The sequence below is a fragment of the Danio rerio genome, chromosome 5, assembly GCF_049306965.1.
Source record: "Danio rerio strain Tuebingen ecotype United States chromosome 5, GRCz12tu, whole genome shotgun sequence".
NCBI classification, from domain to species: domain Eukaryota; kingdom Metazoa; phylum Chordata; class Actinopteri; order Cypriniformes; family Danionidae; genus Danio; species Danio rerio.
Genome location: NC_133180.1, coordinates 12,802,836 through 12,825,619, shown reverse-complemented (window position 1 = coordinate 12,825,619; position 22,784 = coordinate 12,802,836). Strand labels below are relative to the sequence as shown.

General features: G+C 38.2%; 2 protein-coding genes across 5 annotated transcripts in view; both read left to right on the top strand.

Moving 5' to 3' along the window:
* nos1 (nitric oxide synthase 1 (neuronal)) overlaps positions 1–925 on the top strand; it is a 130,357-nt gene extending 129,432 nt beyond the window's left edge. For 2 of the 3 annotated variants that reach the window (XM_073951027.1, XM_005165053.6), the window contains exon 29: positions 370–925. In XM_073951027.1, coding sequence (XP_073807128.1) covers positions 370–385 — 16 coding nt within the window. In that variant the 3' untranslated portion in view covers positions 386–925. 3 annotated transcript variants of the gene reach the window in all.
* Positions 926–7,443: 6,518 nt separating this feature from the next.
* lrrc74b (leucine rich repeat containing 74B) overlaps positions 7,444–22,784 on the top strand; it is a 28,745-nt gene continuing 13,404 nt past the window's right edge. The window contains exons 1-3 of one of the 2 annotated variants that reach the window (XM_001344200.9): positions 7,444–7,785; positions 14,627–14,792; positions 20,267–20,409. In XM_001344200.9, the coding sequence (XP_001344236.2) occupies positions 7,627–7,785; positions 14,627–14,792; positions 20,267–20,409 (468 nt within the window). In that variant the 5' untranslated portion in view covers positions 7,444–7,626. Of the gene's footprint in view, positions 7,786–9,562; positions 9,656–14,626; positions 14,793–20,266; positions 20,410–22,784 lie in introns of those variants that run through there. The other variant, XM_073951984.1, reaches the window with a different exon arrangement.

The window sequence follows — 22,784 nt, the reverse complement described above, 5'->3', positions numbered from 1 at the left end:
CATTGCATCACCGCGTCGCCTCCCATTCAGCGTGTGGTATCAAGTTCCATTAAAACAATACTCTTCCAGCAGTTCATACTCGCACCCAATATCTCATTTGTCACAAGGGGCATGCTTGAAATGTTCCTGAAGGAAAGTGAAAGTCGATGGTCAAATTATGTGCTATTACACGTAAAACTGGATCATGAAAGAAATGTTCAAAAATCAACTAATTTAAACACCTTAATTATATTATTGTCTGGTTCAGGTGAAGGCAAATAATTAGATTACTGATTACAATGTAAACATAGTCATTGGCATTGTCATTGTAAACCCTCTCTGAATAATATTTAACCACTTTCTTGTTTTTTTCTCTTCTTCTGTTTACAGGGTGTTTTGCTCATAGTCATCACTTTCAGTCCACGTCGCTGATTTTTGCTCTGGTCAGCCAACCTGAAGCATGATGGGACGCTAACCACGATTTGCGAAAACTGTGCCAAGTTTGTCTGTTCAAAAGCAGTTTCTTCTTTTCTGTTCATTTGAAATGGAATCTTTCTATTTTCTTTGCTGGGTCTTGTTTGATGTGCATCTCTATTATCAGAATCTACATTAACACAAGTACCTTTCACTTGAATTTCTGAATGCACTTTTTTATGTGTCTTTATGCTTTTGTCCTCGATCGCACTTTGTCATGGCCTGCCTTTTTAACGTGTAAGCAAGATCAGTGGCTTTTTCCTGACGTGCAGACATGCATAGATATATTGACTTCACTATTAAGAGAGTTTGGCTTGTGAGTGTGAGGGTTATTGGGAACATTATGATCTGTTTCGGTTAAGGTCCAAGTTTCTGTTAATGCTAAAAAGAGTGGAAATGTTAGTATTTACTGGAGATGAGTCATCTCTAAAAGAACCTAACATAGACAGATAAATAAACTGACTGGAAAATTGCACAATTCTCACTGATTTCACACTGTCCTTGATCCAAATTTGGCCTCAGATCATTTTTGTTGTCGAAAAAAAGTCAACAAATATGAATTTGTCATCTTTCTTTTTCTTCTTCTGCTAATACCACTGATAATAATATAATATCTAAATCTAAATGTGTTATTATTATTATTATTATTATTAATAACAATAATAATATTATCCATCATTCATTCACTTTTTCTTCGGCTTAGTCTATTTCAGAGGTCACCACGGCTGAATGAACCACCAGCTATTCCAGCATGTGTTTTACACAGCGGATACCCTTCTAGCCGCAACCTAGTATTGCGAAACACCCATACACACTCATTTCCGCACACACTTTACCTATAGCGATTGTCTTTGGACTGTGGGGGAAACCGGAACACCGGCGGGAAACCCATGTGAACACGAGGAGAACATGCAAACTGCTCACAGAAATGCCAACTGACCCAGCTGTGACTCGAACCAGCAACCTTTTTGCTGTGAGATGACAGTGCTAACCACTGAGTAGCCGTGCCGCCTGTTATTATTATTATTATTATTATTATTATTATTATTATTATTAATAATAATAATAATTTTGATTTACTAATGAGTAATTAGTAAGTATTAATACTAATACTGTTATCATCATTAATTCAAATGATGATAATGAACACATGATCTGATAATAAACATAAAAAATAATAAATAATGAAGAGGATCTCAATGTGCTGAGGTGTTGTGAGATATAGTTAGAAATCCTGGTAGCACTTTAATAAGGGGGTGTTTATAAGACTGTTATGACATCTTTATAATCAGGATGTGACATGTAATGAATATGAAGTAGTTTTCATGCATGCTTATGTCAATTATTATTAAGTGTCATGAGCTCAGTTTAATATCATTTTAAATGCAAGGTTGACGTTGGTTGTAGGAAACTTGACATACATCACTACTTTCTCTTGGTCATGACAACTTGACATTACAAAGACAACATAACTTGTTATAAATCTGTCATAAACATAATTGTCTATAATCACTTTTGGCCATTCATTCGTTAATTTTCTTTTAGGCGTAATTATTCATAAGGGGTTGCCACAGCAGAATGAACCGCTAAATTATCCAACAAATGTTTTACGCAGTGGATGCCCTTTCAGCTGCAACCCATAACTGGGAAATGTACACATACACACTCATTCACACTCACATACAGTACGGACAACTTTAGCTTACCCAATTCACCTATTGCGCATGTGTTTGGACAGTGGGGCAAATCGAAACACCCGGAGGGAGGCCACGTAAACACTTTGGGGAGAACATGCAAACTCCACACAGAACTGCCAACTGACCCAGCAAAGGCTTGAACCAGCGACCTTCTTGCTGTGAGGTGACAGCGATACCCACTGCACCACCACATCAGCAATCACTTCTTCAACAAAATTAATTAGTCATTAAAATGTATCATTAAAAGTCTCGACACTACACTGAAAAGTGTTTAATAAGATTTAATGAAAAAATCCATTTCTACCACAGTAGTTTAAAATATTAATGACACAATTTATAAAATTCATGACACAATTATAGTGGTCTCGTGACAAAGACAATTTATGAAGTGTTTTTCAAGTTGTTATAACAATGACATCCCAAACAATGTCACATATGCATTTAAAATTACACAACTGAGCCAATGAGTCTTAGATGCAGCCTAATGCTGCATTCACATCAGACACGGATGAAGCGTTAAGAGCGAGTGATTTACATGTTAAGTCAATGCAGAGATTCGAGTACACATCCTGCGGTGCAATTTGCATGAATGAAGCAGCGCGAATTGAGCGTTTGATGTGCTTAACAGGCGACTCGCTGGAGTTGGAAAATCTGAACTTCAGCGACATTCTCGCCATGTTAACTAATCATGAGCTGGCTCTTGTAGGGGTGTGATTATGATGTAGTTCCTGTTGTTGGTGTCACGAGTGGAAGTCGAAAGCACCGCTGAGTCTCCATCATCTAGGTACAATTTGTGGAGGAGTTTATGAATTCAAATGATCTAGTGAACTCAGACACAGCGCCAAACAAACCTTTGCTGTTTTTCAGCCTTCCTAAAGCACATAAAGCACATCTACTCTCTCAATAAAGCCCATGTTAGCCATTTCTCACTGAAGCTAGAGTCACCGTGCAGACAAAAACCCTGCCTGTGACGCGAATCCACATCTATTTTAAAGTGAATTTGACGTGTGAATGAAGCAAATTTGACAAGCGGATACATTTTTGATTTGATTTTCTCTGTTCCATGCAATTTCTGCTATGAATCTTCTATCGAGGAACGTCAAAACATTTGCCATGAGCTTGCAAGAAAAATTGCATTCATTTTCATGTCACCTCACGCAATATTTTTAAAGGTTTAGGCTGATTTATACTTCTGCATTGAGTGATCGGCGTGACCCACAGCGCCTGCCCTGCACGTAGCCATGTATTTTCACTTCTGCATGCTGTTTGTGTCGCTCTGCAATAACACTTCTGAAGCTCTAGCTGGCTGTAGGTTTTTATGTTCCTCTGTGTCGAGTTTCTTTGCGGGTTATTTGTTTTTTGTGAACGCTACAAGTACTTAAAACTCGCTCATTCAGAGGTGAGAACCGGCGGATGTGCAACAACTTTAATTATAAAGTAAACACAAAACCACAGTGTCCATCTGGAGCTCCTTCACAGGACTCAACACTTGTAAACACTCGCTCCATCACCATGGCTCCCAGCACCACCCACCCTCATCACCAGTACCCCGCCGACCAATCGCAGAGGACCACACACATGCACTTGACGCAGAAGTATAATTCAGCCTTTTCATGACAGTCTTTTGAACACAGAAATGCCAACTGACCCAGCCAGGGCTCGAACCAGCCACCTTCTTGCTGTGAGGTACCCCAATAATATTTACATTAATAATAATTTTAATAATCATTCATTGATTTTCTTTTTGGCTTAGTCCCTTACTACAACTTACTGGGAAGCATTAATACATTCTTATTCACAATCACTACGGACAATGTAGCCTACCCAATTCACCTACAGCACAGGTCTTTGGACTTGTGGGGGAAACCAGAGCACCCGGAGGAAACCCACGCAAACATGGGGAAAACATGCAAACCTTACACAGAAACGCCCCCTTCAAGTAAAGCATTAAAGAAAATCCCTCCAAAGGTTGGTCTAATTTGAAAGAAACTATTCTGTAAGTTCATAAAAATGTTGTTTTGAATTCCCAAGTAATCTGAACACATTTGACTTTGAATGAATTCAGTGGGAACAGAAGGATGAGGTGGCTTTTAAACATCCTTCGGTGTGCATTTATCTCAAGCCAACTGTAAGAAAGGACTTCCAGGAGTCTTAGAAATGTCTCTGCTTTGGTTCTTTTATAAAAAATAAAAAAAAAGCATCCTTGAAACTCTGATCTTCAGTTTACTGAGTGAATTGGTGAAATTGAACGAGGTGATGCACCTGTTCTGCTTTTATTTAACATCCCTTTCTCTCAGTTTTTATTTTTATTTTCTGAGACTCGGCTCAGATGACCCTTTGAATTGAAGCGGGGACCTGGATTTCTTCTTTAGACTGAACATCAGCCAGTGTAGTTGTTGTTTAATATTAAAGGGTAAACGCTTGCAACAAAGAGCAAAAAAATCACTGCGGCGCATAGTTCATTTTTTGCATGCAATGCCTTTTTCGATGGCTTTGAAAGGACTGTTTTCTGCTGATGAATTCTATAAGAAAAGTCACTGTTTTGCTTTCTGATATGTGCGTTCGGTTAGATCTTGGCTCGCCTTTTCTTTTCATTTCTTTTTTGGATCAGCTTTGAAACTTTTGAGTTATGAGTGGCCTCCGGCATGAAAAATATTACGTGAGGTAATTTGATTTTTGAGGGACTTTGCTTTTCTGTCGTCTTTCTGTAGGAGAATATTCTCGTTCTTTGTATGCTGTTAAAACTGAATGTTCCCTTTCCTGCGTTTGGATTTTGCACCGTTGAAACTCTGTGACTTACATGATAGTCAGGCAAAAAAAAAAAAGAAATACATACACATGCATATATTTAAAAAGTACAGTATATAATATGTATGAGATTTTTTAAGAATGTATTTTGATTATGGGTATTGATTTGGTTTCGTCCCTCTGAGTTGCTTGTATTATTATTATGACATGAAATATTAGTTTGGGGAAAGCTGCAGCGTTATTCTGAATGCATGATGTTAGTCCTGTTTTTTCTCTTTACCTGCACTGTGTCTGTTTACTGTTGTGATCAAGTCCCGGACGGGGGAGAAGCTTACGGGATTTGATTTTTCTCTTTTTTGTGTTTGTTCTTTGCTGCTGCTAAAAGAAAAAAAACTGTTTAAATCAATTTCCGCTGTGAATCTTCTATCGTCGAAACATTTGCCATTTTAATGCATATACTGCAAGAACTTTGCATCTACTTAATAAAAAAACATTTGTATGTCAAGACTTGAAGTTCTTTCTTAAAGCGCATGCCCTGTGGTGTTCAAGACATTGTAAAGTGCATTTTTTTTTTTACAGAATATCTCAACTTAAAGTGTTTCCAAATATTAGAATTGAATGAAGAAATCTATAATGGCTATATGAGTAAATATATAAAATTACTGGCAGTTTTAGTTTTTTTTGTACCATAATTTTATAGCAATATTGCAGTCCCATAATGCAATTCAAAATCATAACAAAAGTAGAAAAATGGAAAACTGCTAATTTAATTCATACATGTATATACACTCACTGGCCACTTTATTAGGTACACCTTACTAGTGCCGGGTTGGACCTCTTTTGCCTTCAGAACTGTCTTAATCCTTTGTGGCGTAGATTCAGCAAGATACTGGAAATATTCCTCAGAGATTTTGGTTCATATTGACATGAGAGCATCGTGCAGTTGCTGTAGATTCGCTGCACATCCATGATGCAAATCTTCCGTTCCACCACATCCCAAGTGTGCTCTTTTGGATTGAGTTCTGGTGACTGTGAAGGCCATTTGAGTACAGTGAATTCATTGTCATGTTCAAGAAACCAGTCTGAGATGATTCACAATTTATGATATTACACGTTATCCTGCTGGAAGTAGCCATCAGAAGATGGGTACACTGTGGTCATAAAAGGATGGACAAGGTCAGCATCAATATTCAGGTAGGCTGTAGCATTGACATGATGCTTAATTGGTTCAAAGTGTGCAAAGTAAATATCCAACACAATTACACCACCACCAGGCAACGTTCAATCTTCTATTGTCCAATTTTGGTAAGCCTCAGTTTCCTGTTCTTAGCTGACAGTGACCCGGTGGTCTTCTGCTGCTGTAGCCCATCCATCTCAAGGTTGGTTGTGTTGTGCATTCAGAGATGCTCCTCTGCATACCTCGGTTGTAACGAGTGGTTATCTGGGTTACTGTTTCCTTTCTATCAGCTCGAACCAGTCTGGCCATTCTCCTCTGACCTCTGGCATCAACAAGGCATTTGCGCCCACAAAACTGCTGCTCACTAGATATTTTCTCTTTTTCTGACCATTCTCTGTAAACCATTCTCTGGTTGTGCATGAAAATCCCAGTAGATCAGCAATTTCTGAAATTCTGAGACCAGCCCGTCTGCCACCAACAACCATGCCACGTTCAAAGTCACTTAAATCACCTTTCTTCCCTATTCTGATGCTCGGTTTGAACTGCAGCAGATCATCTTGACCATGTGCCATGTGATTAGTTGATAAGAAATTTGTGCTAAGTGGCATATATATACATATATAAACCACATAGCCTGTGTGAAAAGTGCAAAAAAAGAAAAGAAACCAGTAAGGGGGTAAAAACTTGTTCACCACTGTATATATATATGAAGAGTTTAGATGCAGAAACCTCGAAATGCCATTTGATATTTTCTTTTAAAATGAGCATTTTTCTCAGACTCCTCTGTGTCGGCTCAGTAATTTTACTCTTATAGTGACAAATAAGCTCTTTTCATTCCATTTAAAGTGAAATAACTGAACATAAATGTAGGAGGCTGAGAAAAATGCTGATTTCAAGACAAAATTTCAGACAAGGTTTTTGCATCTGAACTCTTTATGTGTGTGTGTGGGTGGGGCGGTGTATATGTGTCATATAAAGGCAGTCTTAATTCCTAAAAATGCACAATTCCTAAAAAAAAAATAATCCAAGCCAACATGTCGAACATGTTTTGAAGAGTAAATATAAAAATATCTACTAATGCTTAAATAATGTGTAGGGAGTATCTGATATCTAGTGGAAAGACGGTCATGTTCTTTGTTGTATGTGATTGTTTGTTTCTCTCACCGCTCACTGCAGAAACAGATACAGTGCAGCTTCCTAGGAGAAATGACACCATGGCAACCAGTAAACAAAAGGAAATGAGTTGAGCAGTAGCCAGCCCTCAACATTCAGGCTCCCTGCTGATTGGACGAACCCTCCAGGAACACAGCTCTGCGATTAGTCAAAAGCAGCTGTCAGTCAAAACATGACCCTCCCACAGAGCAGGTCAGTCTGGGGCAGCAGGAGACACAACTGCAGTGATTTGCTTTCTCGTAGATCCTGATTGATTTAAGATATTGATTTTGTCTGGCTCAGGAAGCCAGAGTGAATCAACTGTGATTTAGTTTTGAGGGAAACTGTCTCCAGATTCATTTGCAAAGCTATCAGGAAAGTCACAAAAAGATAAATAGAATGGTAGCAGGCAAAAAGGTGGCAAAAGAAAGTGTCCTTCCATCAGTGTGTGAAGATGAAGGAGATGAAGGTGGACAGGAAGAGGATTTGGGAGGAATTGCCAGCAGGCCCGTCAGCAGACCGAGGAGTCTCTACAGCAGAGGAAGTGTGGATGGTCAAGTGAGTGTCCATGCTCAGATTTAATCACATTTTTTGTGTGTTCTTAAAAATAACAGGGTGTCCCGAGGGTTCTTAATGTCTTAAATCTCAGTATTAGGCCCTAAAATGTCTTAAATTCACTGAAATATTGTGTTTTATGCCTCAAATCTTTTCTTAACAGTTCTTAGTTTTCCTTTGTTCATGTATTGCTACCCAATTTTATTTAAAAAGGTTATTATTTAACTCTATTTACCAATGATTTTCCTTACAGTAACATTTGTTTAAAAGTTCTCCATGTATTTACTGCTGAGGACGCTGACCTGGAGAGATTGTTGTGGATAGATTTAGTTTACTATAGTTTTTAAAACTTTTTAAAAAGTTGTCAATTTTTTATTTGTTTTTAAGGGCACCTATTTTACCCCTTTTTCAAGATTTTACTCTTGGATGTCCAGAATGTGTTTAAAGTTTCAGCTCAAATCACCGTCAGACTATTTAATATACCATTCAGAAGTTTTCAACTCTGAACATATTGTAGCTGTTTTTGTGGCCTGTGCCTTTAATGCTAGTTCTCCCCACCCACTGAATCATTGTGCCGATTGGAGTGTGCCTCGATAGCCGCATTTCCAAGCTAAGGCTTTTATCAGGCCAATTTACCTGTACTGCATGTCTTTGGACTTTGGGGGAACCCGAAGCACCCGGAGGAAACCCATGTGAACGCAGGGAGAACATGCAAATTCCACACAGAAACGCCAACTGACCCAGCCGAGGCTCGACCCAGCGACTTTTTTGCTGTGAGGTGAAAAGACTACTGTTTGTTTGAGGACATAGAACTCTTTTTTATGTGCAGTTTTTCCTAATCCGTTTATAAAGCAGCACAGGACTGGATGACTGAAAGGAATAGAGAAGTAGTTTGTGATGGTTTTGCTCACCCAAAAATGCTCTGTTTGCACGATTTGATTAATATCATTGTAACCAAATACTTTATAAATACAATTTAAAAAAACTCCTCTGTCTGTTGTTAATTGTTTTTAAAATATAACTAAAATCAGATCTTTTTTTTAGATTTGTAAAATGAAAGTTTAAAATGGCTAATATATATATATATATATATATATATATATATATATATATATATATATATATATATATATATATATATATATATATATATATATACACACAATCTGATTGGCTGATAGCCATGATATATTTAAGTAATATCAGCACCCATACAGCCTCTTTACCCTTTGTGTATTACTCCGCCCACATACAGCCAGCAAAAAGCAGACACTACAGATCTAAAGTTTAAAAGATGCTTACTCAACTGTTTAACTGTCAGCTTATGATTTGAATCCAACGCGGAAGAAAGTAGTTCCTCATACAAAAGGATTTTTAAGACTCTCCATGTTTGATTTTGTTTTTATATACACAATTATGCCGTCAAACTGTTGTATAAACACAATATCACACTCGTAGCAGTGCAATATGGCTGTATATCGGCACTGCTGGGGCCACTAAGGCACTCAGCCTGCAGCCTCGTACCAACGCACGCCTCCCACCAGTGCCGATATACACCCATATCGCACTGCTCGTGTGATATTGCTCATATATATATATATATATATATATATATATATATATATATATATATATATATATATATATATATATATATATAAATATATATATATTATGCTGGATCATTTACTACAAATATTAGTATTTAGAATCCATAAGTTAATGCCTAGTCGTTTAGCTTCTTTTAAATTGTTGTTGCCATAGAAACATTCTGACAGTTACAATCAGTTAATTGCCTTATTTAAAAAAGAACATCTTACATGAAGACACTTACAATCCACTCATCCTGTAATCATCTGTAGAAGCATTGTCTGTAAGTTTATTATCTTTTTATATTTATATTCTATCTCAGATATTACTCTTATAACTATTGCTCATTTTATGTACATCTTTTTACATAGTTTCACTCTGTTTTAACATACTCAATGTGGCTTGGAATAAAGCAGCATTCTCCCACAATCTCACGTGTTGGAAAGAGTTTATCTGTCTGTCTAACTTTGGGAAGAGAGATTCCGGAGTGAGGGCAGAACATTTATTCATTCATTCATTCATTTTTTTGTCGGCTTAGTCCCTTTATTAATCCGGGGTCGCCACAGTGGAATGAACTGCCAATTTATCCAGCACATCTTTACGCAGCGGAAGGGCAGAATATATATATATATATATATATATATATATATATATATATATATATATATATATATATATATATATATATATATATATATATATATATATATATATATATATATACATACATTTATATATACATTTATATATACATTGAATTTATATATTTGTATTGTAAATACCTAACCTGTTATAGCTTTTGTTTGTTTTACATTGGTTTAATTGAAAAGAAAAAAATTATTATATCGGATATTTGTAATTCTTTAAAAGATTTCAGTAGCCTATAGTTTATTTTATCTAGATTTATGACACTACAAAAGTGGACACATTATTTGTAAAGTTTTATCTCTTTCTGTTATTTCATATTTTGTATTATCTCCAAAATAAAGAGAGAAAGAAAGAAGCTGTGAAGTCGAACTGGCTCGCTCGCTTTAGGCGCGATTATGGAAACAAGGCTAATCTCCGCTTCGGCTGCATCAGATAAACAACACTGTGACAGACATGAAGGAAACAGATCTCACGTAACGTTTGTGAGAAATACTACAGTAAGAACTTTCCCAATGATTATTTGATGGAATTGTTGTGGAGTTGTAACAATGAGTCACACACAATGTTGTTACACAGCATGCACACAGAAACACATACACAGCAGACACGCAAACACACAGCATGTGCATTTAATTTTGCACTGTTTACACAACAAATGTGACAGGATATGCATTAATATCCACTGCTGTGTGGATATTCGTTATGTTCATGTACAAAACAAACCTGATTTAACGTCCACAAAATGGGATTGAAGCGTCTTTTATAATTGTACCGATATGTGGCTGTGCTTATAAAAGACAGTGAAATCACTGTAATTCATTACACACACTGATTTAAAAACATTTTAAACTTGTCAAACTCATTCCTGATCACATTTGATGATGATTGATGATCACAGAGAGCTCAACAGATCTTTTAATCCCAGTTGCTTTGCGTGTGTCCTGTCTTGTTGACATAATTATACACATTTCTACAGAGACATGTTAATATGCGCCTGTCAGTCAATTCGACGGGCAGGGAAACCGCACTCCTACATCACTTTGCACTGGGCCTCAAAATGGGAGGGATTTCGATCGTGTTTTAACGTCAGGAAATTTAAAGAGACTTATTGTCTTTATATTACTCCAATATGACTGTGGACACACTATACCTGCACACACATCTGTCCAAACAGCTTACAAAAGATGATTTTCATCATAGGTGCCCTATGATGATAAGAAAGTCTATGTTGGAAAATAATAATAATAATAATATAATAATAATAATTCGTTACATTTATATAGCGCTTTTCTGGGCACTCAAAGCGCTTTACACAATGGGGGGGGAATCTCCTCATCCACCACCAATGTGCAGCATCCACCTGGATGACGCGACGGCAGCCATTTTGCGCCAGACCGCACACCACACACCAGCTGATTGGTGGAGAGGAGACAGAGTGATGATATGCCAATCATGATATGGGGAGGGTTAGGAGGCCATGATGGACAGAGGCCAGTGGGCAGATTTGGCCAGGATGCCGGGGTTAAACCCCTACTCTTTTTCGAAGGACATCCTGGGATTTTTAACGACCACAGAGAGTCGGGACCTCGGTTTAACGTCTCATCCGAAAGACGGCGCTCACTGAGCAGTATAGAGTCCCCGTCACTATACTGGGGCATTAGGACCCACACAGACCGCAGGTTGGGCGCCCCCTGCTGGCCTCACTAACACCACTTCCGGCAGCAACCTAGCTTTCCCATGTGGTCTCCCATCCAGGTACTGACCGGGCGCAGCCCTGCTTAGCTTCAGTGGGCGACCATGTGAGAGTTGCAGAGAGCTAGCTGCCGGCTAGCTCTCTTGCAATAATGTGTATTGATGCAAGTAGAGCTTGTTTGCTAAGAAATATCTAAAACATTACATTTTTATTATTAAATTATTATTGTAGAATTAAATGTATTAAATTATTTTTAAAAATGATAGGGCAAATTATGATCTTTTTTTATCTGGGCCATTTAATAAAAAAGCGCATTTAGCATTTAGTCCTGTATGAGTCTAAAATTTTGTTCATGATGGTCTTAAAAATGTCTTTAAAAGTCTTAAATTTAACCTGAAACCCTAAATAAATGCTTTATCTTTCACTCAAGTAATTGTATTGTGTTTTTGACCAAACAAGGTAAATTACAGTGCTGGTATTTAGTAGCGAAGGTATTTCCATTTACTTTAAAAAAAAATAAATAAATAAATAAATAAAAAAGAAATAAGAAAAAGAAAAGACTTAAATAATTTAAGTAAACAAATCTAATTAGGCAAGGCAAGTTTATTTATACAGCACATTTCATACACCGTGGTAATTCAAAGTGCTTTACTTAACCAGAATAAAAGAATAAAAATGATTAAAGCATATAAAAACAGATTAAAATGTGTTAAAACAGGTTTTAAAAGAATGAAAAAGAAAAGAAAGACATAACAGTGTGATCTGTCGGATGCAGCACAGTGCTCATTCAGTAAAGGCACAGCTAAACAGATGTGTTTTCAGTCTTGATCTGAATGAGCCTAGTGTTGGAGCACATCTGATCATTTCTGAGAGCTGATTCCAGCAGTAGGGGATGTAGTAGCTGAAGGCCAATTCACCCTGCTTTGACTGAACTTGGAATTTCTGATTTATTTGATCCTAAAGCGTGACGCGGTGGTGCAGTAGGTAGTGCTTTCACCTTACAGCAAGAAGGTTGCTGATTTGAGCCTTACTGGGTCAGTTGGCATTTCTCTGTGGAGTTTGCATGTTCTCCCCGCGTTCGCGTAGGTTTCCTCCGGGTCCTCCGGTTTCCCCCACAGTCCAAGCACATGCTGTACAGGTGAATTGAGTAGGCTAAATTGTCCGTAGTGTATGAGTGTGGATGTTGCCCAGAGATGGGTTGCAGCTGAGAGGGCATCTGCTGTGTAAAACATATGCTGGATAAGTTGGCGGTTCATTCCGCTGTGGCAACCCCAGATTAATAAAGGGACTAAGCTGAAAAGAAAATAAATGAATGAATGATCCTAAATATCTAAGTGATCGATTAAGGGCAAAAGGTTTTTTTTTTAAAGTTTCTCTGAAATGATTTTTTAGAACCTCCACTGAACGACTTCTGCTGCTTGTTCAAACTAAAAGAGTTGAAACAACACAACTCATAAGTATTTTTGGGACAACTTAATTGTTTTCTGTTTAATCTATTTAAATTTGAAAAAATGATTGACCAAATCCATCAGTTTGTTTTTAACATATTATTAAAATAATTTTCCTACACTTCATTGTACAAAGTTTTCTCCAAATTTTGATGCTCTTACTCCACTGTCAATCCTACAATCCCCCGCATGAGTCTGTGGTTCAGCTCCCATAGAGGATGAATTGTAAACGCCTGCTCATCTCAGCACCAGTGGGCGCATACAGCACAGTACAGTACAAACCATCTGCCTTCATGCTGGAAGATTAGACCACTTTACACACAATACAAAACAAGATGGATGGATGGATGGATGGATAGAAATTCATCATTTTTAATGAAAGATGGATGGATATACAACATTTTTCATGGATGGATAAATATAGATATTAATCAGATTTCATAGTTGAATGATGGATGGATTGATAGATATTCATATTTCTTTGAAAGATGGATAAATATTTAACATATTTTATGGGTGGATAGTTATAGATATTCATTATATTTCATAGTTGGATGGATGGATGGATGGATGGATGGACGGACGGATGGATGGGTGGATATTCATCGTATTTCATAGAAAATTAATTGATATTTATCACATTTGATAGAAAGATGGATCAAATTTAATTGGATGGATGGATGATGGATGGAAAGATGGATATTCATCATACTAGAGATAGATAGATAGATAGATAGATAGATAGATAGATAGATAGATAGATAGATAGATAGATAGATAGATAGATAGATAGATAGATAGATAGATAGATAGATAGTTAGTTGGATGGATAGATAGATGGATAGACGGACAGACAGACTGACAGACCGACCGGACGGACGGACGGACGGACAGACAGACAGACAGATAAATAGATAGATAGATAGATAGATAGATAGATAGATAGATGGATGGATGGATGGATGGATGGATGGATGGATGGATGGATAGATAGATAGATAGATAGATAGATAGATAGATAGATAGATAGATAGATAGATAGATAGATAGATAGATAGATAGATAGATAGATAGATAGATAGATAGATAGATAGATAGATAGATAGATAGATAGATAGATAGATAGATAGATAGATAGATAGATAGATAGATAGATAGATAGATAGATAGATAGATAGATAGATAGATAGATAGATAGATAGATAGATAGATAGATAGATAGATAGATAGAAACTTGCCTCAAAACTCCTGCACATATGTTTTTAGAAAGCCTTGTAAGAGCTTGATTAGCTAGACCAGGTGTTTCTAATTTAGGTTGGAACTAAACTTTGTAGGACACTGGACCTCCAGGACCGAGTTTGCACACCACTGGTTTAAACATTACACAGAACTTTGTTACTATCCATGCGAAGCTCTCTGCAATATGAATGCATCAGTTATTTAAATGTTTAATCCTCTTACTCAGAGGGTCTCCAGATCCTCCAGTCTGCAGCACAGCATCAGCTCAGGCCATCAGGATGAAGAGCAGACCACTGAAGATGAAGATAAAAATGAAGATAAAGGTGAAGGAGAGCAGCAGCAGGCAGATAAGGAGGATCTCGACTCAGACCTAGAGCTGGACACATTTCACAGTGAGTTTTCCTAATAGTGAGCATGCATGTGAAAGGCGGAGCGAGTGGGTGATGCACATAGTACATGTAGGTGTCAAAGAGCTGAGGACCACACAATTTGATGGTGCCACTTGACAGGGAATAAAACAGGCAAACGGCCGTGAGTCATGCTCATAATTTCAGACAAACCTCTCTCTCAAATTCAAAATTTGCTATGTTAGCTTGACAAAATGTAACCAATGTTACAGACACACAAACACACTATATTCACTCACCGGCCACTTTATTAGGTACACCTGTTAAACTGCTGATTAACGCAAATTTCTAATCAGCCTATCACATGGCAGCAACTCAATGCATCTAGGCATGTAGATCAAGATGATCTGCTGGAGTTCAAACCGAGTATCGGAATGGGGAAGAAAGGTGGTTTAAGAGACTTTGAACATGGCATGGTTGTTGGTGCCAGACAGGCTGAGTATTCTGAGTATTTCAGAAACTGCTGATCTACTGAGATTTTAATGCACAACCATCTCTAGGGTTTACAGAGAATGGTCCGAAAAAGAGAAAATATCCAGTGAGCGGCAGTTCTGTGGGCACAAATGCCTTGTTGATGCCAGAGGAGAATGGCCAGACTGGTTCCAGCTGATAGAAAGGAAACAGTAACTCAGATCCAACCTTGAGGCGGATGGGCTACAGCAGCAGAAGACCCCACCGGGTGCCACTCCTGTCAGCTAAGAATAGGAAGCTGAGGCTAAAATTCACACAGGCTCGCCAAAATTGGGCAATAGAATATTGGAAAAACCTTGCCTGGTTTGATGAGTCTCGACATTCAGATGGTTGGATTCATAATTTGCTGTCAACAACATGAAAGCATGGCTCCAACCTGCCTTGTATCAACGGTTCAGGCTGGTGGTGGTGGTTTAATGGTGTGGGGGATATTTTCTTGGCACACTTTGGGCCCATTAGTACCAATCAAGCATTGTGTCAACGCCACAGCCTATCTGAGTATTGTTGCTGACCATGTCCATCCCTTTATGACCACACTGTACTCATCTTAACTTGTTCAATTCACCTATACCACATGTCTTTGGACGGTGGGGGAAAACGGAGCACCAACACGGGGAGAACATGCAAACTCCATGCCAACTGGCACAGCCGGGACTCAAACCAGCGACCTTCTTGCTGTAAAGTCACTGTGCTAACCACTGAGCCACTGTGCTGCCCCAGGTGTATTTATAGTACTAGTTATGAGTCCATCATGAGCTTCCAGCTGTGTGTAATTAAGGGAAATCAGGAACTGGTGAGTAAGTGGAAAAACTTCTGGGAGTTGTAGTTCATATAGAAGCAGGTGTGTAGTTCTCCAGTGATCTACACAGGCTTGATGGCTAGTGATCATGACAGTTTTTAAATGATGTTTATGTTTAAAAATGTTTATTATTTTTAGAATGTGTGTTTAACTGTGTTATAAAAAAATAAGAGTCTCTTAATTCAGTTTAAAAGAGTTTTATGAGCATGACTTGTCAAGTACTGCCAAAGCATTGCAGATCACATAAACAATGAAATAGGAGGCACGGTGGCTCAGTGGTTAGCACTGTCACCTAATGCTGCGTTCACACCAGACACGGAACGCACGATAAATCAAGCTATTCGCTTGTAAATGGACCCATGATCATTTGAGTTTACTTGCTTCTTTTGCTCTTTAAAATCTGCTTTATTCGCACACCAAATCCGCTTTATTCATGCGACAAATTCATTTTACAACAGATTCAAATTAAGTGATATGCAGGGTTTCTGTCTGCCCGTTGACTCTAGCTTCATTGTTAAATGGCTAGCATGGATTTTATTGAGAAAATAACTGTGTTCGTGTGCTTTATGAAGGCTGAAAAACAGCGTCGATTTGTTTGGAGCAGTGTCAGAGTGTACTAGATCCTTTCAGAGGTGCACCTAGCTCTGTGAGCTCATAACCTCCTCCAGAAACTTGGATGCTGGAAGCTTTCAGCTGTGCTTCAGACTGAGCCGAGCCCAGTTTGATGAACTGTTGTCAGTCTGTGCAGGAAGATTTCTCCCCGGACACCAACAACAGCCCCCACAAGAGCAAGCTCTTGATTGGTTAACACGGCGCGAATGTCCACGTTATTTTCGAACTTGAGCGATTCACGCGAAACCCACGTTAAACACGCAAAATGCTCAATTCGCACCGCATCATTCGCGCAATTTGTGTCATTCATGCAATTCACGTCATTCGCGCCACGCCATTTGTGGTATCACGCAGCAGGATGTCTATTCGTGTTTTTGCATTGACTTAACATGTAAATCATTCGCGCTTGACTCTTCTTCAGCACCTGGTGTGAGTGCAGCATAACACTGTCACTTAATCGCTGGAGAACTACGCATCTGCCACTATATGAAATACAGCTCCTTTGCACTCCCACACCAGTTCTTGATTCCCCCTGATTACACACACACACAGCTGGAATCTCATGATGGACTGATTACTAGTACTTTAAAGACAGCTAGGGCAGCACAGTGGCTCAGTGGTTACCACTGTCGCCTCACAGCAAGAAGGTTGCTGGTTTGATTCCCGGCAAGGCCAGTTGGCATTTTTGTGTGGAGTTTGCATGCTCTCCCCATGTTGGTTTTCTCCGGGTGCTCTAACGGTGAATCAGATCAACTAAATTGGCCGTAATGTGGGAATGAGTGTGTATGGGTGCTTCCCAGTACTGGGTTGCAGCTGGAAGGGACCGCTGTGGTGACCCCTGATAAATAAGGGACTAAGCCAAAGTAAAATGAAGGAATGACTTCTCTCTTTTATTTTAAATAAATAATAGTATATAATTGTGGGGAAAAATATTAAAGAATTCAAATTTACCAGGAAGGCTAGAAATTCTGACTTCAACTTTACATTTAAAAACCCACACACAATTAGAAATTTGATAAATGCACACACAAATAAGACAAACGACTAATATATTAACACTCATGCAGATGATCTCTCTCTCTCTCTCTCTCTCTCTCTCTCATTTTCACCTGCTTGTTCTGCAGATAGCGAAACACCTACACACTCCTCTACATATACATAAATCAGGGCTCCGTCATCTCTCACTATCTCTCTGATGGCTGTTTATTCAGCTTATTAGAGATAGCCATCTGCTAGCTAGATGACTGCTGTGTGCCTCCGCATTGCTTAATGAATGGCTGGGGAATTTTCCACGTTCATGATAATTGCGCATCTCAATGAGAAACAATGATAAACTGTTGTCGTAAAGTCACACCAGTTCATGTCCACTGAGCTGCATACGCAACACTGGTTATTGACTACATTAACGGTGCTTAGTTTAATACTAGCAAAAAACAGCAATGCTTTCCTTAACCTAAGGCTGCACGATACTGGAAAAGTGTGCAACCTGCGATGTTGTTGTTGAGAATTGTGATAACGATTTTATAATGATATAACATCTCCCTGCAATTTTTGATTCAGCAATTTTTTAAATCGTTTAATAATATTAAAGGGCACCTACTATGCCCCTTTTTACAAGATGTAAAATAAGTCTCTGATGCTCCTAGAGTGTGAACATGAAGTTTCAGCTCAAAATACCCCACAGATGATGTTTTATAGCTCTTTGAAGCTGCATCTTTTAGGCTTTGATCCTAATTGTGCTGTTTTGGTAACTGTCACTTTAAATTCAAATGAGATTGAGCTCCCAGCTCATTTTCAAAATAGGGCGGCGCTGGGTCCCATCGGGCAAAGATCTTCAGCTCTGCAATGGCTTTATTTTAACGATCTAAGCTCAAAGTCTAAAGCGCATGGTGCAAAAGCATTAAGAGCGTGTTTAAATCAACTTATGTGCTTTATGAAAGCTAAAAAAAACAGAGTTGATTTGTTTGGAGTAGTGTCTGAGTCCACTAGATCCTTTCAGAGGTGCGCCCAGCTCTGTGAGCTCATAACCTCCTCTTTGCTATTTTAAGAACAGCAAAAATGTGGTCTGTGCCCTGGTGCATAGTCTAACAGGCTTTTGCTTATTCTTTTAATGAGTTGTGGATGTGTTTTGAGCCTAACATACATTAAACCAATCAGATGCACAACTCCCATTCACTTTAACGGTCAGTTGCGTCGTGCCATGGCGTATTTACTATTTACATAACAGACTTTGTAAGTGGAAAAACTGAAGGCTTCACTAATAAGAAAACAGTTAAACAGACCATCTGCAGTGCGAGGATAAAGAACAAGCCTCCTCCACTTGGCCTCTTTACTTTACTTTTACTCTTTACTCCTTTACTTTCGTGGATAAGGAAATGGTGGAAACTCACTCCACTGAAGACATCCATTCGCCTACATATTTAATTTAGTTTGTTAAGCAGAAAGATAAAAAAAAACATTTTTAAAATCAGTTCTAATTTCCAGCAAACGAATAAATGAACAATAATAATAAAGTGTGGTCAAAAAACTGAATTATATAAAACAGACGTTGTATTCTTATGTCCCATATGGTGATGTATACGTCTCCAAAACCCAAAAGGTAGACACATCTAAACTTGTTTAATTAAAGAAAATATAAATATGCATTTAATAAATAATACTGCTAAAATAATAAAAATGAATAATAACATTATACAAATACTAATTGTCATGAATAAATTTTAAAAAAGCCCCCTGACATGAAGAAGGCATGGAGGCAGTGGTTTTTATATTTATGTAGAAAATAATAATTTTTGTAACATTTTAGTCTTTAAATTTTTTTATTGTTTATATTTTATACTGTAAATATTCTGTTTATTTTTTAATTGTAAATACTTTATATTTAATTTTATATATTTATATTGTAAAGTTATTTGTGGGTTGCTGTACATCTAGTGTGTATTAAGCAATTTGTAAGCGTTTGGGCCCACATAGGTGCATTTATTTAGGTGTGGATTAATAGTAGGGCCTCATCTAGTTGGTCAAATTTAAATAAACAACCAATGCATAAAATGATTTTATCACACATATCTGGGATATGAATATTGCATATACTATTTTGCGATATGTTGTGAAAAAAAATTCACAAGAGAGCTAAACATTTTTGCCTTTAACTTTGTTGTAATTTGTATATTATAATATTAATTTGGTGTAAGAAACTGCAGGTAAATTTCACAAGTAGTTATAAAGGATCTAAAAATTGAATGAAATAAACATAAGAAAGACTAAAATAGTGTTTTCCTCTCATGCATAAGTAAATAAATGTTTTGTTTTCAACTTCAACTTTTTTAGAACTTTTTTAAATATTTCTTTATGCAGATGAACTCCCAAACAATATCATCCCACTTACTCTTGAATGATTCATGCTTTCCCAGAGCTATTCAGTACATATTGCAGAGAAAAACTAAATATTGCAGTGATTTCCAGCCTTGCATGCAAGTTATTACCTTGCATCGTCATTGCAGCTGCATTTTAGATATTTACTTAATTTACACTAAAGTATACAATTTATAATTGACATGTCTATTCTCTGTTATAGATATAAAGCAAGCATATGACCACACAGGCCAGTCTCGCTACAAAGAGGCTTGTAAGATGCTGAATGTAATTCCAGTCTCCTGCTTCCTGCGAAATATCAACCAGAGTGAAGTCAATATGATGCACTGTGGGCTCGGTGCGCAGGTAAGAGCAAAGAAACACACACTAACACGTCATTATTTAATTCATTCATTCATTTTCTTTTCAGCTTAGTCCCTTTATTAATCAACAGTCGCGCACAGCGACTGATCCAGGATATGTTTTACACAGCCAATGCTCTTCCAGCTGCCTTGATAAGAGCGGAGAGGTGCTGCTATACAGCCCTAATAAAGTGTTCCTCTAATACATCTGTGTCTCCCACAGACACAGATATACTCCAGACAGTAAAGTGTCGCCCACAATTGAGGCAACTCTCTCCACTAAGGGTGTTAGTTCGGCATCCCAAGTTCCCCCGCCTGTTCGGTCCACACTTTGACAGTGTGCCGCTGTTTTACTCTTAACCTGCTCCTTTACCTGGACCATTTCTTTTTTAATTCACTCACAGTGTGATGTTCAGACCCTACTGCGATAACCATGTCAGGTAAACTCTTCCACTCAATTATTTTTATTTTGTTATTATTTCCGATCACCATCTATCTTTTTCTGGCAGATCGCTGGTGAACTACACATGTCATTCACGAACTACAAATCTCAGCATGCCGTTTCATACACACCAGTCACCGTTCACCACTGATCACTTACACACAGCTGATTCCTGTCACGACAGATTATCTGGACTATTTATAAACTTTGCTTACACCAGTTTGGACTGAGTCTTTGTTTCCCATCACTTGTGTTTGTCTTCCCTATAGCAAAGAATTCTGGCCCAGATTTGGCAAAAAGCTGGCACAGCAGGCATTCATCCGGCACTGGCATACAGCATGTGGGCCAAACATGGCCCGGGTTTGGCAGAGGTGGCACCGTTTTTAAGGCGGCACACAAGATTTGGGCCAGATGAAAAATGTAGTATTTGGCCCAGATTTAAAAATTTGATAAGTGGGCCAAGTGAGTTTGGCCAGTCTTGACCCACATTTAAAATACACTAAAATCATTTTTGAGTAAAGAAAAAAAATTCTACCAATCAGGTCACTTTGAGAAAAAGCGTGCCCATAGTGTGCCTAAAGCGCATCACTCCATGGATTTATCAATTTCATTGCAATCGTGACACTCCAACCTATCTGGCCCAGTTCAGGCCCAGTTATGAGTTATTAACTTGGCTGAGACTTGGCCCAGATATGGTCTGTGTTTGGCCCTTGTCTGGAAGCCAGATTTGGTCCAGTCATGTACCGTAATTCACTGCGGCATGTGGGCCAAGCAAAACCTGATTGTGTGGGCCAGAGCTGGGCCAGAGAAATTTTGCTATGTGGGTTGTTTAATGCCTAGTTCAGACTGCGTGATTTTAGCCCAGATTTTGGCTCGCCGACAGGTTTTGAGAAATCGCAGACAAATGCCTGAAATCACAGGCAAATCGGTGCTCATGCACGTGAGTGACAATCACACAGTATAAACTTTCAAAGATGCGATCTGAGAGAATCGCCGATGAGTCGCAGCTACCTGTGAGATATTTGGCATGCTAAATATCTGGAGCTGTCGGAGATTCAAATCATACCGTGTGAATTGAGTTTTGACTGAAAATAACATCAGCCATCGCCTACAGCCAATGAGAGAGCAGCTTTCACTTGTGTGTGTGTGTGTGTGTATACCTGCTGCAGGCCAGCGGGAGGCTGGGGGAGAAGTTAAAAGCGCTCTTTTTCGGTTTATTTGGACCCACGAAATGGAGGAAAAACTAGTGGAGGTTTGACAGGACTCAGGAGCAACCGTATCTGTTTGACACGTTTCATACAGAAAGAAATTAGTTTATTATCAACGTTGAGGAGAAATGGCTAATTCCCTTTAAACCCAGGTGAGCAAACATGTACATGTTCTACCCCATTAAAGGCTTCTTTCTCATTATGTAGTTAATAACAAAAGATATACTACGTGTTTTTGGCTGTAAGACGTAGTTTGGACTAAGTTGTCGGCGATTCATCCTATAGTAAAGTCATGCAATGTAAAGTCCCTGTCGCAGATCCATCTTGCAGTGTAAACAAAGCAGCGACGAAACGCTAGCCCAGATAGTCATGCAGTGTGAAAACATCTGTGACATGACTACATGCAGTCTGAACTCGGCATAAGTTTTCTTGCTTTGTTCCTGATCGTTGTTTTGATACTCTGTGATTTTTTATTACTGTCTTGTTTTTGACATTATGCTTGTTTTGACTACGATTTTGGATTTCCTGTCATGTTTTCCCTGTTTTTAACTTGAATGCTTGCACAAATAATCTTCCCATTAAATTGCACTTGTTACCTATCATTTGTCTCCACATGTGACATCCCCAGATTTTTCATTTTTATTTACAAAACTATGTGCAGAAATAATAACAAAAAAACTCCCAAAAGAAATTTGATCTCAGCATGATATGTGTGGCTTTTGAGGATCT